General features: G+C 60.6%; 1 protein-coding gene across 2 annotated transcripts in view; it reads left to right on the top strand.

Moving 5' to 3' along the window:
- NOTCH1 (notch receptor 1) overlaps positions 1-11,747 on the top strand; it is a 50,861-nt gene extending 39,114 nt beyond the window's left edge. For both annotated transcript variants that reach the window (XM_031654716.1, XM_021927039.2), the window contains 12 exons: positions 214-471; positions 548-660; positions 1,300-1,871; positions 2,056-2,487; positions 4,170-4,318; positions 5,033-5,249; positions 5,431-5,518; positions 5,607-5,772; positions 6,653-6,948; positions 8,261-8,408; positions 8,520-8,617; positions 9,907-11,747. In XM_031654716.1, the coding sequence (XP_031510576.1) occupies positions 214-471; positions 548-660; positions 1,300-1,871; positions 2,056-2,487; positions 4,170-4,318; positions 5,033-5,249; positions 5,431-5,518; positions 5,607-5,772; positions 6,653-6,948; positions 8,261-8,408; positions 8,520-8,617; positions 9,907-11,397 (4,028 nt within the window). In that variant the 3' untranslated portion in view covers positions 11,398-11,747. The remainder of the gene's footprint in view (positions 1-213; positions 472-547; positions 661-1,299; positions 1,872-2,055; positions 2,488-4,169; positions 4,319-5,032; positions 5,250-5,430; positions 5,519-5,606; positions 5,773-6,652; positions 6,949-8,260; positions 8,409-8,519; positions 8,618-9,906) is intronic.
- The last annotated feature ends 4,974 nt before the right edge of the window (positions 11,748-16,721 follow it).

Here is a 16,721-nt window from a genome sequence, read left to right as displayed (position 1 = left end):
CGTGAGGCCAAGGCCAACGCAGAGCTGCCCGGGGAAAGGGCCCAGAGTGGGGGGCCCAGCGGGAAGGGCGTCTCCACGGCACCCTCTGCACCTGGCTCACCCGAGCGTCCGTGCAGCCCCAGACCTGAGCGCTTGTTGTCTGGGACGGACACGCGGCACGGCAGGGCTGGCACAGCAGTGAGTTCGGGCCGCTGATGGCACCTGGCCCCACAGGTGTGCACTGTGAGATCAACGTGGACGACTGCAACCCCCCTGTTGACCCCGTGTCCCGGAGCCCCAAGTGCTTCAACAACGGCACCTGCGTGGACCAGGTGGGCGGCTACAGCTGTACCTGCCCACCGGGCTTCGTGGGTGAGCGCTGCGAGGGGGATGTCAACGAGTGCCTCTCCAATCCCTGCGACGCCCGCGGCACCCAGAACTGCGTGCAGCGCGTCAACGACTTCCACTGCGAGTGCCGTGCCGGTCACACCGGTGGGTGCCGTGCCCGGGCGGGTGGGGCGTGCAGGGCAGCAGGGTGAGCCTCTCACTGCCCTGCTCTCACCCCCAGGGCGCCGCTGCGAGTCAGTCATCAACGGCTGTAAGGGCAAGCCCTGTAAGAATGGGGGCACCTGTGCCGTGGCCTCCAACACCGCCCGTGGGTTCATCTGCAAGTGCCCTGCGGTAGGTGCAGGGGTGCAGGGAGGTGGGGGCCCTCCAGGGGAGACACCTGGGAAGGTCCACCTGAGGGCCTTGGGGCACAGACTGGGCAGCGATCCTCGCAGCCTTCATCCTCCTCATCACCCTGACATCATTTTTTTTTAGTTTCAATACATGATTTTAGAGACATTTTAGATTTATAGAAAAATGGAGTGGAAAGTAGATGCCCTGGGGTGGCTCTCCCCTGCACGCAGTTCTCCTGATTAGCAGCTTGCTAATTTCACTACAGATTTCACTGATACATTGTTACCAACACCAGCCTTTCCTGTACCTGGGGCTTGCCCTTGGCTTTGTGGTTGTAGGTTTGGGCTGAGGTATGACACGCCTGCCCACCCTCGCAGGATTATGGCAGAGAGTCCCTGCCCTAAAGTCCTCAGCGCTCCACCAGTGTACCCCTTCCTCCATCTCCCGACCCCCTGGCACCCCCTAATTTTTCTCTGTCGATAGAATGTTTGTAAAGGGTTTTGCTGCTGGGGACAAGGCTGTAGGCTGCCTCCCAGGTTAGGGGAGAGCGGTGGAACTGCTGGCCGGGGGCTGGGCGCGAGGTGGCGGGCGGTGGGGGACGGCCCACCCTGACACTGTCTTGCCTTCCCTCTCGGGCAGGGCTTCGAGGGCGCCACGTGTGAGAATGATGCTCGCACCTGCGGCAGCCTGCGCTGCCTCAACGGTGGCACGTGCATCTCTGGCCCGCGCAGCCCCACCTGCCTGTGCCTGGGCCCCTTCACGGGCCCTGAGTGCCAGTTCCCGGCCAGCAGCCCCTGCCTGGGCGGCAACCCCTGCTACAACCAGGGGACCTGTGAGCCCACGTCGGAGAGCCCCTTCTACCGTTGCCTGTGCCCCGCCAAATTCAACGGGCTCTTGTGCCACATCCTGGACTACAGCTTCGGGGGCGGGGCCGGGCGCGACATCCCCCCGCCGCAGATCGAGGAGGCGTGCGAGCTGCCCGAGTGCCAGGAGGACGCGGGCAACAAGGTCTGCAGCCTGCAGTGCAACAACCACGCGTGCGGCTGGGACGGCGGCGACTGCTCCCTCAACTTCAATGACCCCTGGAAGAACTGCACGCAGTCTCTGCAGTGCTGGAAGTACTTCAGCGACGGCCACTGTGACAGCCAGTGCAACTCGGCCGGCTGCCTCTTCGACGGCTTCGACTGCCAGCGCGCGGAAGGCCAGTGCAAGTAAGGCTGCGGGGCGCATGGGGCTGAGGGAGGACCTGAACTTGGATATGGCCTGGATTGGGCCCAGAGGCCAGCACGCAGTTCCTAAGACTCTGCTCAGGGGGTGCAGGGACGTCCCCCGCGGCCGGCCAGCGGGTGCGAGGCCCGCGAGGAAGGTGGCCTGAGCGTGTCCCACTCCCCACAGCCCCCTGTACGACCAGTACTGCAAGGACCACTTCAGCGACGGGCACTGCGACCAGGGCTGCAACAGCGCGGAGTGCGAGTGGGACGGGCTGGACTGCGCGGAGCATGTGCCGGAGAGGCTGGCGGCGGGCACGCTGGTGGTGGTGGTGCTGATGCCCCCGGAGCAGCTGCGCAACAGCTCCTTCCACTTCCTGCGGGAGCTCAGCCGGGTGCTGCACACCAACGTGGTCTTCAAGCGCGACGCGCACGGCCAGCAGATGATCTTCCCGTACTACGGCCGCGAGGAGGAGCTGCGCAAGCACCCCATCAAGCGTGCCGCCGAGGGCTGGGCCGCCCCCGAGGCCTTGCTGGGCCAGGTGAAGGCCTCGCTGCTCCCTGGTGGCGGCGGCGGTGGGCGGCGGCGGAGGGAGCTGGACCCCATGGACGTCCGCGGGTGAGTGAGACCCTGAGATCCGGCGCCCGCGCTCAATCTCGGCACCTCTCCTGGGCCCTTCCCCACGGCCTCCCTGCCCCTCACAGCCGGCGCCGCGGCAAGCAGTACTCTCCCCACTTTAGGGTAAAAGAGACGGGGGTTCCGAGAGGACCTGGGACCTCAGGGCCTGCACAGGCAAGGAGCAGAGGCAGCATTCCAGCTCGGGGCCCTGACCCCAGAGCCACACCCTTCCCCTGGGCAGGCGGCGCTCCTGTGCCCAGTAGGTGATTTTGAGATTGAGCTGTGCCCTAGGCACTGGGTACGGCCCTGATTAAAACTCAGCCCTCTGCCAGCTGAGGAGGGTCACGCCTGTAATCCCAGCACTTTGGGATGCTGAGGCAGGAGGAGCCCTTGAGCCTAAGAGTTCGAGACCAGCCTGGGCAACATAGGGAGACCTTGTCTCTGTTTTTTTTTTTTTTTTTTTTAAATGTATTGGCCGGGCGCGGTGGCTCACGCCTGTAATCCCAGCACTTTGGGAGGCCAAGGTGGGCGGATCATGAGGTCAGGAGATCAAGACCATCTTGGCTAACACAGTGAAACCCCGTCTCTACTAAAAATTAAAAAATTAGCTGGGCATGGTGGCAGGCAACTGTAGTCCCAGCTACTCGGGAGGCTGAGGCAGGAGAATGGCGGGAACCCGGGAGGCGGAGCTTGCAGTGAGCCGAGATGGCACCACTGCACTCCAAGCCTGGGCGACAGAGCGAGACTCCGTCTCAAAAAAAAAAAAAATGTATTAAAAGAAATAAAAAACAAAAAACTCAGCTCTCCAGGCGCTCCCACAGGGCTGAACAGACCCACCCCCAGACAAGAATGCCATTTGGTCATGGCATCTGCCTGGCTTAGGCTGGAGAGGAGGCAGGTGGAGGTCCTGGGAGGGGGCATTGCTGGGCCTTGCAGATGGAGGAGGAGCTGGTGGGGGGAGGGGTGGTCCGTGGTGGGAGAACACAGGCAGGGGCAGCCTGAGTACAGGGGGCACTCCACGAGGCTCCTGCCCATGCCTACTCGATCTGGGGCAGCTGGACCCAGGAGCCAGATTGCTTGTGCCCTTGGTGTGCCTGACCCTGGTGGGTTTGCCCGTCAGTTCTGCTGGCTTGGAACAGCCCTGGAAGTCAGAAGCATCATCTCACAGGCTGGTTGGGATCCTGATCATGGGAACCCATCCCTGGGGAGCAGGAGTCTCAGCAGGGAGCAGAGCTCACCCCCAGCCAGCATCACCACACAGCCCACCCCCACCGCATACCTGCGCCCACCCCCACCGCACACCTGCGCTTCCCACGGGACCTGGGGATGACTCCTAGGGCAGAACTGGGCTCCTGGCACGTTCTCTGTCCCGATATGAGGAAATATGTTTGTGGCACCAGCAGCAGCCAGAGAGGGTGGCAGGACAGGCCAGGGAGAGCGCATTGGCAGTTATCTGGGATGAGCCGTGATCAGTACTGGCCGGAGTCTGGGGGCTGCAGGGCACCAGTCCCCTGCAGGATAGCTGCTGTCAGATCAGACCTGGCTTCCCGCCGCCCCAGGCTGCCTCGCCACGTCCTGACCGTGGCGTCATGGGCCGCGGTATCCCTGGGGCAGCGTCCCCGGCTGGTGGGTGGGGGAGGAGGAAGCCTCGGGCCCCAGCCCCTGTCTGGTTATCCCCCCAGCTCCATCGTCTACCTGGAGATTGACAACCGGCAGTGTGTGCAGGCCTCCTCGCAGTGCTTCCAGAGTGCCACCGACGTGGCCGCCTTCCTGGGGGCGCTCGCCTCGCTGGGCAGCCTCAACATCCCCTACAAGATCGAGGCCGTGCAGAGTGAGTGTGGCTCCTTCTCTGTTCCCCAGCCCAGCATCGCCGGGAACAGGCTCTACCTCCAGGAGATGCCATCCCCTTGTGCCCCAGACACGCTGGTTGGTTGTGCCAGTTGCCACCCATGGGTGTGCGTGTCACCATCCGAGTTGGGGTAGGGCTTTTCTGGAATTTTCTGAATGGCACTCCCTCCCCACCTGTGGCGGTGACAGCTGCTGGTGGAGCCACCCGGGAACGAGTCCAGTCACGGGAAAATGGGTGCCTGCTTCTCTCCCCACCCCTTCCCCCTGAATTTTCTTTGTTGGGTATTATTTCAAAATCATTACGGCTTTTTTTAAAGAAAAAAAAGAGAGAGAGAGAAGAATTGATCGGTGTCATGTGAAGTGTTGAAGTTTGTATCTTGAAAATCCCTCTAAATCCTTTGTCTTAACAGCTCAATGCAAGTGCAGCGATTTGAAGTTGACTAATCCTCCTCCCTTAAAGGAGAAAAAAGTAAAAGCCGTCTCCAGATAGAGTCGGCTGGTGCAGGAGAGAATTTAGCGATAGTTTGCAATTCTGATTAATCGCGTAGAAAATGACCTTATTTTGGGGGGCGGGATGGAGGAGAGTGGGTGAGGAGGCGCCTGGCCGCGGAGCCAGTCCGCTGCCCCCCGGCCACCAGCCTGCTGCGTAGCCGCCGCCTGATGTCCCAGCGCCTGCCCCTGGCCCCTGTGCCCGCAGGTGAGACCGTGGAGCCGCCCCCGCCGGCGCAGCTGCACTTCATGTACGTGGCGGCGGCCGCCTTTGTGCTCCTGTTCTTCGTGGGCTGCGGGGTGCTGCTGTCCCGCAAGCGCCGGCGGCAGCATGGCCAACTCTGGTTCCCTGAGGGCTTCAAGGTGTCTGAGGCCAGCAAGAAGAAGCGGCGGGAGCCCCTCGGCGAGGACTCTGTGGGCCTCAAGTGAGCGGACGCTGCCCCTGCTTCTGGGGCCCCGGGGGGAGGTGGGACCTGGCCAAGCATCCTCACGGGGGTCTGCCCCTCGCGATGCAGGGCCCACTTCCCACGCCAGGCCTGGGCTAGGGGCCTCTGGGGCCTTCCTAGGGAGCTTGCTCAGCCTCACTTCTCGAACCCTCACCCCCAGGCCCCTGAAGAATGCCTCAGATGGTGCCCTCATGGACGACAACCAGAATGAGTGGGGGGACGAGGACCTGGAGACCAAGAAGTTCCGGGTGAGTCGCAAGGCTCCCGGGCTCCCGGGCTCCTGGGCACCTGCCACCGGGCTGCCCTGACACACCTCTGCTCACTCCTCCTACGTAGTTCGAGGAGCCCGTGGTTCTGCCTGACCTGGACGACCAGACAGACCACCGGCAGTGGACTCAGCAGCACCTGGATGCCGCTGACCTGCGCATGTCTGCCATGGCCCCCACGCCGCCCCAGGGTGAGGTTGACGCCGACTGCATGGACGTCAATGTCCGCGGGCCTGGTAAGGGTGCCAGCAGCCAGGGCTTCCCTAGCTCCGTGGCCCACCTGCCTCTCTCCCCTAAGCCCCGAGGCTGGGGTACGGTTGATACTCTGGAAACTTAGAGTTGGGGGTGAGAGGTTTCATCCTTGGGGTATTTCCCGTTCAGAGTGGATGGGGGGTCCTGGAGTCCTACTGTTCTTCCATCAACCCTTTCTTGGGGCGATGCCGCATGGTCACTATGTCCTTGTAAATTACTCTCTTCTGAAACCTCCTTCTTGAGATATGGAAAGCGTAGATTTTCTTTTTTTTTTTTTCTTTTTTTGAGACAGAGTCTTGCTCTGTCACCCAGGCTAGAGTGCAGCAGCACGATCTCAGCTCCCCACAGCCTCCACCTCTTGGGTTCAAGCAATTCTCCTGCCTCAGCCTCCCAAGTAGCTGGGATTACAGGCACCCACCACCACGCCCAGCTACTTTTTGTATTTTTAGTAGAGACGGGGTTTCACCACGTTGGCCAGGCTGGTCTCGAACTCCTGATCTCAGGGGATCCGCCTGCCTCAGCCTCCCACAGTGCTGCAGCTATAGCGTGAGCCACTGCGCCCATGAGCCACCGCATCCAGCCAAAGCGTTGATTTTCTAACTGCATGTTTCTGGCGTCATCTTTTTCCTGGGTGGATTTTGGGTGCCTGGTCTTGGGCAGGTCAGGAAGCAGTTGCCCGTCAGGAGTTGACTGCTGGACTCAGCTCTGTCCACTGAGCAGCCCAGGCGGACTTCAGCTGCCCCTTGGTGGCTGTGTGGTGCATCTACACTGTGGCCCATTGAGCTCGGGGCTGCTGCCCCCCTCCCCCTGGGCTGCAGCTGGGGACCAGCCCTCCAGACTGAGCACCCGTCTCTGCCCCTGCAGACGGCTTCACCCCCCTCATGATCGCCTCCTGCAGTGGGGGCGGCCTGGAGACGGGCAACAGCGAGGAGGAGGAGGACGCGCCGGCCGTCATCTCCGACTTCATCTACCAGGGCGCCAGCCTGCACAACCAGACCGACCGCACGGGCGAGACCGCCTTGCACCTGGCTGCCCGCTACTCACGCTCTGATGCCGCCAAGCGCCTGCTGGAGGCCAGCGCAGACGCCAACATCCAGGACAACATGGGCCGCACCCCGCTGCACGCAGCTGTGTCTGCCGACGCACAAGGTGTCTTCCAGGTAGGCAGCAGCTGCCTGTGTGCCCACCTGCCCTCCTCAGGGCACCGGGTGGTCCGGGACAGTGGCCAGGCTTACGTAGCCATGGGAGCCTGACCCCGAGCACAGCTGAGTCCGGGACAGCTGGTGCCTCCACCCAGGACCTTTGCAGTCAGCGAGGTGCGACGGGAGGGGGCGGGGTCAGGCGCATCTGTGTTCTCCAGGGGAGCCAGGCAGAGGCGGGTCTGGCAGGAGGCCTGGGGGACCTGCTGAGTGAGGCAGCGCCTGCCCACCCCCCGCAAGACAGGCTCCATCAGGGTTGTGGGCCTTGCTCAAGGTCCAGGTCCCACCGCTGCAGCCCCTCGCGGCCCCACCCCTCCCCCAACCTTGGCTGCCGGCGTAGCCTGTGGCAGTGAGAAGAAGGGTTTAGAGGCTGCCGCTTGGTGCCTGCAGACCTAGGGCTCAGCTTGCCGGTGAGCTCGTGGCAAGAAATGGATTTAGGGATTTGGATGCCTGGGTCTCTGGGGAATGTCCCTGGCAGGGGCTGCCTTTGCAGTCACCCCTGCTGTGAGTCCCCAGGCTCCAGGCGGCCCTAGAGCAGGTTCAGATGGGCACAGCCCAGGAGAGTTACCACAGAGCTTCTCATTTCATGATTTCTTAGCTCAGGTGACACGTCATCATCCTGCAGAAATAAATGTAGGTGAGCGGAAGGAGCATCGAAGGGAGCCCCGTGTGGGTTTGCTGTGTGCTTCTCTCAGCCGCCTTCTTTGCACAGATGTGGAAGTTCCCAGGTGCTTTGCAGGAATCAGGCCAGTGCTGCATGGCACTTGGCCCCTGCCTTTTGCACCCGCCAGGGAGCAGGGGCCATCCCTCCTGCCAGAGGCCAAGGCCAGGCTGCATTACAAGGGCTGCCTACTACCGCTCTCCGGGCAGAGCTGGACACTGTAGCTCAGCGGTTCTGCGACGGCTGTAGGGCTGTGAGCCCAGCTTCCCGAGTGCCAGCTGTGACCCCTGTTGGGGGCAAGGGCTTGACCTCTCTGTTTTGTAGGTGGTCATGGCAGCTAGGACCACTGTGAGGATTAAATGAGGTCACACGTGGTCACGATGGACCCCACTGTCACCAAGGGGCCTATGTGTGGGCAGCACAGCCCCTACCCCCATCCCGGCCCCTCTTCGGGGCAGCCCCGTGGTATTTCATCTTGCCCGGCCGTGCAGATCTCAGGAGGGTCTCTGTGTCCGGAAGGCAGTGGGGCCTCCCGTCCAGGCATTCGTTCTGGGCAGGAGGCATCAATGCACTTCTGCCCAGCACCCACCTGAGCCTCTCCCCGTTGCCCAGATCCTGATCCGGAACCGAGCCACGGACCTGGATGCCCGCATGCACGACGGCACGACGCCGCTGATCCTGGCTGCCCGCCTGGCTGTGGAGGGCATGCTGGAGGACCTCATCAACTCTCACGCCGATGTCAATGCTGTGGATGACCTGGGTGAGCCCACGGGGGCAGGGCTGCGCTGTCGTGGGGCGGGGCTGCCGTAGGGACGGGTGGGGCCGGGCTGCCTCCAGCTGGTCTCCAGCCCCATCTGCCTCTTTCACACAGGCAAGTCCGCCTTGCACTGGGCCGCTGCTGTGAACAATGTGGATGCCGCGGTCGTGCTCCTGAAGAACGGGGCCAATAAAGACATGCAGAACAACAAGGTGAGCACGAGGCCGGGACGCGACGGGAGATGCGGGGCTGAATCCACAGAGAAGTGAGGGCCGAACCCGCGGGGCGCAGGGACGCAAGGGCCTTACCCACCGGGTCTCAAGGGTCCCTGGGCCCGCATGCAGGCCCCACCCGCACGGTGCTGGGCACCTCGTTAGTGCTCCTCCTCTCCTTCAGCCTCAGTTTACGGAGCCTTCCCAAGCACAGGTCCAGCTGTCGGGACATGGCGGCTCACCCCACAGACCCGGCCCTGCCCTCCTGGGCGGCAGTCATGGTGGGGCCCACAGCCTGGCGTGGGGAATGCTGCTGCCGCTGCTGCTCTGTCACTGTCACCTGGACCTCGCCTTCTGTCCCCAGCTGTCACCAGGTGGGGGTGGGGATGGGAATGTGGTGGCCCAGGTGGTGCAGATTGAGCCAGAACATGTGTGGCGCAGGGCGTGGCCTCTTGGTGTGAATGCGAGCAGCTCTTTATCCAAGGGGAGCTGCCCCCAGCGCTCATCCTGGCGCTGCAGCTCCTGGGTGAGCTGCTGACCTCAACGCTGTCGGGTTCCCCTGAGTGCTCAGGGCACAGGTGCAGACACCCCCACCTCCCTGCTGCTCGAACCCCCACCCCCGCCCCCAACTCCTGCCGCCCCCTTGGCATGTCAGGCTAAGGCGTCCCTCCTGGGCGAGGGCACACAGCGGGCCTGGGCACCAGGGCATGTTGGCCCAGGCGCTCCCCCGTTTGTGGTGGCATGGCCCCACAGAGACTGGGCCCCAGAGGGCATCGAGGCTTGGGAAGCCCCTTCCCACTCCTACACAGCAGCCTCACCCAGACCTTCGATGTGTCCACCACACAGAGGAGACGCCGGGAAGGAGCTTGGTGGCCACCAGTGTGGCTTGGTGGCCGACTGTATGACGAGCTCCCTCTCTGGTGCCCTCACCGGTGCCTCTGAACCGCTCCAGAAATGTCCTTTTGTGCCTTGTTGGGGGCAGGGAAGAGGGCCTGCAGTTGGTTAGATTTTCAGTGGAGTCTGTGACCCCCGCGTAGAGGTGGAGCCTTGCCGATCTGGGATAGAGGACTGCACAGACCTCCCCTCTGGGTGGGTTTCAGAAGTCTTAACATTTAACAGGAATCAGGCTAGGTGGTTGCAGGATGCTGGGGCGGGGTCCTGAGGAGCAGCCTGCCTCCCTGCACCCCATGGAGGAGATCGTACTGCTGCTCCCTCTGGTGATGGAGCCTTGGGGAGGGTCCGCACGCCAGGCCTGGCCCCCCTCACCAGCCCCCACCCTTGTCCCCCAGGAGGAGACACCCCTGTTTCTGGCCGCCCGGGAGGGCAGCTATGAGACCGCCAAGGTGCTGCTGGACCACTTTGCCAACCGGGACATCACGGACCATATGGATCGCCTGCCACGTGACATCGCACAGGAGCGCATGCACCACGACATCGTGAGGCTACTGGACGAGTACAACCTGGTGCGCAGCCCGCAGCTGCACGGAGCCCCGCTGGGGGGCACGCCCACTCTGTCACCCCCGCTCTGCTCACCCAACGGCTACCTGGGCAGCCTCAAGCCCGGCGTGCAGGGTAAGAAGGTCCGTAAGCCCAGCAGCAAAGGCCTGGCCTGTGGGAGCAAGGAGGCCAAGGACCTCAAGGCACGGAGGAAGAAGTCCCAGGACGGCAAGGGCTGCCTGCTGGACAGCTCCGGCATGCTCTCACCCGTGGACTCCCTGGAGTCGCCCCACGGCTACCTGTCGGACGTGGCCTCGCCGCCACTGCTGCCCTCTCCGTTCCAGCAGTCTCCGTCCGTGCCCCTCAACCACCTGCCCGGTATGCCCGACACCCACCTGGGCATCGGGCATCTGAACGTGGCGGCCAAGCCAGAGATGGCGGCACTGGGTGGGGGCGGCCGGCTGGCCTTTGAGGCCGGCCCCCCACGTCTCTCCCACCTGCCCGTGGCCTCCGGCACCAGCACTGTCCTGGGCTGCAGCAGCGGAGGAGCCATGAATTTCACCGTGGGCGGGTCCACCAGTTTGAATGGTCAGTGCGAGTGGCTGTCCCGGCTGCAGAGCGGCATGGTGCCGAACCAATACAACCCTCTGCGGGGGAGCGTGGCACCAGGCCCCCTGAGCACGCAGGCCCCCTCCCTGCAGCATGGCATGGTGGGCCCGCTGCACAGTAGCCTTGCTGCCAGCGCCCTGTCCCAGATGATGAGCTACCAGGGCCTGCCCAGCACCCGGCTAGCCACTCAGCCTCACCTGGTGCAGACCCAGCAGGTGCAGCCGCAAAACTTACAGATGCAGCAGCAGAACCTGCAGCCACCAAACATCCAGCAGCAGCCAAACCTGCAGCCGCCACCGCCACCGCCACAGCCGCACCTTGGCGTGAGCTCAGCAGCCAGCGGCCACCTGGGCCGGAGTTTCCTGGGCGGAGAGCCGAGCCAGGCAGACGTGCAGCCACTGGGCACCAGCAGCCTGGCAGTGCACACCATTCTGCCCCAGGAGAGCCCCGCTCTGCCCACGTCGCTGCCGTCCTCGCTGGTCCCACCCGTGACCGCGGCCCAGTTCCTGACGCCCCCCTCACAGCACAGCTACTCCTCCTCGCCTGTGGACAACACCCCCAGCCACCAACTGCAGGTGCCTGAGCACCCCTTCCTCACCCCGTCCCCCGAGTCCCCTGACCAGTGGTCCAGCTCGTCCCCACATTCCAACGTCTCTGACTGGTCCGAGGGCGTCTCCAGCCCGCCCACCAGCATGCAGTCCCAGATCGCCCGCATTCCGGAGGCCTTCAAGTAAACAGCGCGCCCCACGGGACCCCGGCTTCCTTTCCCAAGCCCTGCGGGCGTCTGTACGCGATCTGTGGACGCCGGGGCCGACCAAAGGAGCCTTTTTTAAAAACGCATGTTTTTATACAAAATAAGAACAAGGATTTTAATTTTTTTTTTAGTATTTATTTATGTACTTTTATTTTACACGAAACACTGCCTTTTTATTTATATGTACTGTTTCATCTGGCTCCAGGTAGAAACTTTTATCTGTTACAAGAAAACAAGCAAGTTCTGAGAACCAGGGTTTTCCTACCCAGGATGAAAAGATTCTTCTATGTTTATAAAATATAAACAAAGATTCATGATTTATAAATGCCATTTATTTATTGATTCCTTTTTTCAAAATCCAAAAAGAAGTGATGTTGGAGAAGGGAAGTTGAACGAGCATAGTCCAAAAAGCTCCTGGGGCGCCCAGGCCGCACCCTTTCCTCGCCGCCCACCCAACCCCAAGCCAGCCCGGCCACTCCGCCAGCATCACCTGCGTGTTAGGAGAAGCTGCATCCAGAGGCAAATGGAGGCAAAGCCGGCACACCTTTGGCATGGATTAATTTGCATCTGAAATAGGCAACTGAAGTAAAAGGATATGGGTTAGATGTTGCGATGTGTTTTTCAATGGTTTTTTGCAAGCATGCTTGTGAAAATGTGTTCTTGGAGTGTGTATGCCAAGAGTGCACACATGGTACCAATCATGAATCTTTGTTTCAGGTTCAGTATTACGTAGTTGTTCGTTGGTTAAACAAGTTCTTGGTCCCTCCAGTACCACCCCGGCCCCCTGCCCATTCTTGAAATGTAGGCATCGTGCATGTCAGACATGAGATGTGTGGACTGTGGCACTCGCCTGGGTCACACACGGAGGCATCCTACCCGTTTCTGGGGAAAGACACTGCCTGGGCTGACCCTGGTGGCGGCCCCAGCATCTCAACCTGCACGGCGTCCCCCAGGCTCCGAGGAAGATGCGCCAGCAACACAGCCTGGGGCCCGGCTCGTGGGACCCGACTCCCCGTGGGCTCCCGTGTTTTGTAGGAGACTTGCCAGAGCCGGGCACATCAAGCTGTGGAATGCCGTGGGCTGCATCCTTTGGTCCTGTCCCCGCAGCCCTGGCAGGGGGCACGCGGTCGGGCAGGGGCTAGAGGGAGGCGGGGGCTGCCCTTGGGCCACCCCTCCTAGTTTGGGAGGAGCAGATTCTTGCGATACCAAGTATAGCCTATGGCAGAAAAAATGTCTGTAAATATGGTTTTAAAGGTGGATTTTGTTTAAAAAATCTCAGTGAATGAGTCTGTTGTGTGTCATGCTGATGAGGGACGTCAGACTCGGCTCAGCTCGGGGAGCCTCAGCTGCCCATCACTGGGGACACTCCGCGCCGTGCCGCCTGCTGCCCGTGCGCTGGGGACGCCTCCGCCGCCGTGCCACCTGCATTCCTCAGGGCAGCCTCCCCCGGCTCAACGGGGGCCGCGTGGTGCCATCCCCGGGGGCATGACCAGATGCATCTCAAAATGTTGATTTTTACTGTGTTTTATAAAATAGAGTGTAGTTTACAGAAAAAGACAGCTTTTAAAAAAGTGATCTACATGCGGAACTGTAGATGATGTATTTTTTTCATCTTTTTTGTTAACTGATTTGCAATAAAAATGATACTGTTGGCGATCCGGCTTCCACTCCCCTCTGCTCTGGCCTTCGACTCCCTTTCTGGGAGGGAGGGAGAGCTGCTACTCTCTGAGGGAGCCGGGAGTCGAGGGCCCCTTCTGCTGGGAGAGTGACGGTGAGGCTGCACCCACGGGGATGTAGGGACCATGCTGCCTCCAAGGGCTCCACGGTGTCTGCAGCCTGCCTGATCCAGGCCCTTTGTAGGGAGATGGACACACAGCAGCAAGGGGGTTGCAGCCCTATGGGAGGTGGGGCTCGTGCCTGCGGTGACACCCACGTGCCCCAGGACACCCACGAGTGAGCCTGGCCCTCCTGGCAGCTCGGGTCTCTTCTCTCAGCCTCAGAGGGATGAAGGTCCCACCCAGCCATCCTGGGGACAGCCCCTCAGGGAGCTCTGCAGCAGGCAGGGGGCTGCGTAGGGAGGGCCTTGAGGCAGTGGCATGACCCCTCTGTGGGCTGGAGACCACAGGGAGGACTCTGGCCCCTACAGGAGGGCAAAGGGAGCTGTTGAAGCCTCTGAGCAGGGCAGCATGGGGCATGGCAGAGTCTGGAAAGTTCTATGATCCTAAGGGACCGGCTGAGCTAGACAGAGGCGGCCTGGTCCTGGGGTGCTGGCCCTGAGTAGAGCTGCCAGCCCTGCACAATGGTGGGCCCCTTCTCTCCCCACTGCCCGGGCCTCTGCCCGGCCCCAGACCTTCAGGGCAGGCCAGTGACTTCGAACCAGAGCGGTGGGGAGTCTGAGGTCCCTCTTTGGATTGCAAAGTGCTGCCTGCCCTGGGCCCAACCTCTCCAACGAGGGATGTGAAACTGAGGCCTCTACTATGCCTAGGGGCTGCGTCTGCCAGCCAGTGCTGGGCACCAGGACCAGGAGGGGCCACTGTGCAGTGAGTGCCCTGACTCTTGTCTTCAAAGTGGGTGGACCCAGCCGGAGTCCTGCCCATGAAACTCGCAGCACCTTGAAATTCCACTCTTGGGGGTCTGCCCAAAAGAAGTGAAAACAGGGACTCAAACAAAAGCACGGGGCCACTCACTCTCCCGGCAGCACTCGGTACAGCCAGATGGCCTGAGTGTCCACTGCCAACGACGGGTCAGCAAAATCGTCTGCTGTGACGGTGAACCTTAGTGTCAGCTCGGCCAGGCCGTTTCGCCAAACAGAGTGTGTCTCAGAGGTGTTCAGGATGAGGTTCGCATTTGCATCCACAGCCTGGGTAAGGCGGGCCCGCCCTCCCTGGTGTGGGTGGGCCCCGTGCGGTCCTCGGAGGCCTGGGGAGGACAATAGGCCGAGTGAGAGGGGTCCTCCCACCTGACCGCTTGCACTGGATGTTGGTCTTTTCCTGCCTTCAGACTTGGACTGAAAACGTGGGCTCTTCCTGGGCCTGGAGCCCACCGGCCTTCGGACTCGCAACGCCGTCAGGCCTCCTGCCTGCAACTGCAGACCCTGGGACCTGCAGGCCTCGAGGTCGCGTGGCCAGTTCCCTGCAGTAATCTCTCCGGAGGCACGTCTTACAGGCTCCGTTTCCCGGAAGAACCCTGACGAATGCGCACAAGGGAATATGGTTCCACCGTAGAAAAGGAGGCACTGACACCCACCGTGCAGACAAGCCGTGGAAGCGCCACGCTCAGTGAAAGGTGCCAGCCGCAGAGGGCCGCACGTGCAATGACTTCATTTCTATGGGGTACCCTTTTGTAGATGGATGGTTCCCAGAGCCCGGGGGAGGAGGAAATGGGAGTGGCTGCTAAATGGCCCAGGTTTTTACTTTGGAGTGATGCAAATGTTCTAGACCCAGGGAGAGGTGGTGCGTCTACAGCCCTTCGAATGCACTAAATGCCAATAACGCGGACACTTTTTTTATTTTTTTCGAGACGGAGTCTCGCTCTGTCACCCGGGCTGGAGTGTGGTGGCGTAATCTTGGCTCACTGCAACCTCCGCCTCTGTGTTCAAGTGATTCTCCTGCCTCAGCCTCCAAAGTAACTGGGATTACAGGCGCCCATCACCACACCTGGCTAATTTTTTTGTATTTTTAGTAGAGATGGGGTTTCACCATGTTGGCCAGGCTGGTTTCAAACTCCTGCTCTCAAGTGATCCACCCGCCTCAGCCTCTTAAAGTGCTAAGGTCACAGGCGTGAGCCACTGCACCTGGCCTAACGTGTATACTGTAAAGTGGTTAGTTTTAGGTTCTGTGAATCTCACCTCAATATGTTATTTTTTTTAATTAAAAAAATGTTTTTGAGACAGGGTCTTGCTCTGTCACCCAGGCTGGAGTGCAGTGGTGCAATCATAGCTCACTGCAGCCTCAACCTCCTGGGCTCAGGTGATCCTCCCACCTTGGCCTTTCTAGCAGCTGGGACTACAGGTGCACACCATCTCACCCACCTATTTTTTTGTTGTTGTTATTTTTTGCAGAGACGGGGATCTCACTTTGTTGCCCAGGTTGGTCTCGAACTCCTGAGCTCACGCAGCCCTCTCCTCACCTTGGCCTCCCAAAGTGCTGGGACTACGGGTGTGGGCCACTGTCCCTGGCCATATATGCAACTTTAAATATTTCAGTAGCCACATTAAAAAGGTAAAAAGAAACAGGTAAAGTTTATGTTAACACTATAGCTTAATCCAATATATCAAAAATATTATTTCAACACAATCAATATAAAAAGTGAATGAGGTTTTGTTTTTGGTTTTTTGTTTTTTGAGATGGAGTCTCACTTTGTTGCTCAGGCTGGAGTGCGGTGGCGTAATCTCGGCTCACTGCAACGTCCGCCTCCCTGGGCAAGTGATTCTCCTGCCTCAGCCTCCCAAGTAGCTTGGATTATAGGCGCCCGCCACCATGCCCAGCTAATTTTTGTATTTTTAGTAAAGATGGGGTTTCACCATGTTGGCCAGGCTGGTCTTGATCTCTTGACCTCGTGGCCTGCCTGCCTCGGCCTCCCAAAGTGCTGGGATTACAGGCGTGAACCACCATGACCGCCCATGAATAAGATGTTTTATATTCTTTTTTTTTTTGTTTTTGGTACTGTGTCTTTGAAACCCAGGGTGGACAGTACACTCACAGCACCCTGGATTGGGCCTGCCACGCTTTAAAAGATGTTCAATATTTCCAGGAGGCTCATGTGCAGATTCAGACTCTTCAGCAGGATGCCAAGGGGGCTCCAGACAGCTCCACCCAGTGCAGGAAATCACCAAGTGTATCTTCAGCCTGGCGACTCACTCCATGCCACTGCCGGCATGAACCCCGAGTGTGGCGCCGTGTCCCTCTGGCCAGAGCAAAGGAGGATCCCAAGAGCCCTGAGGCACCGTCGCATCAGGGCCCATAAATCAGGCCACCGGCAGGCAGGGCTGCCTCCATCCAAGAGGGAAGCACGGTGCCATAGCCCCTGTCCAAGAGGGAAGCACGGGGCCATAGCCCCCGTCCAGGAGGGAAGCACGGGGCCGTAGCCCCCGTCCAGGAGGGAAGCACGGTGCTACAGCCTCCGGGCTGCTCCAGGGATCGACAGGCCCGTACTGCCTTCATCCCGAAAGTCTCACTTGCAAAGGGTGTTTGTGGGGCTCAACTGCGTGCTCAGTGGCGGAGCTGATTTCATTCTGCATGGCTCCTTATCTCATCGTGGACCCAATCCACGAACCATACCTGAGGAACTCTGCTGGAGGGGGCA

Source organism: Papio anubis, chromosome 13, assembly GCF_008728515.1.
Source record: "Papio anubis isolate 15944 chromosome 13, Panubis1.0, whole genome shotgun sequence".
Classification (NCBI taxonomy): Eukaryota; Metazoa; Chordata; class Mammalia; order Primates; family Cercopithecidae; genus Papio; species Papio anubis.
Note: the sequence above shows the minus strand (reverse complement) of the source record. Positions and strands in the feature narration are given on the sequence as shown.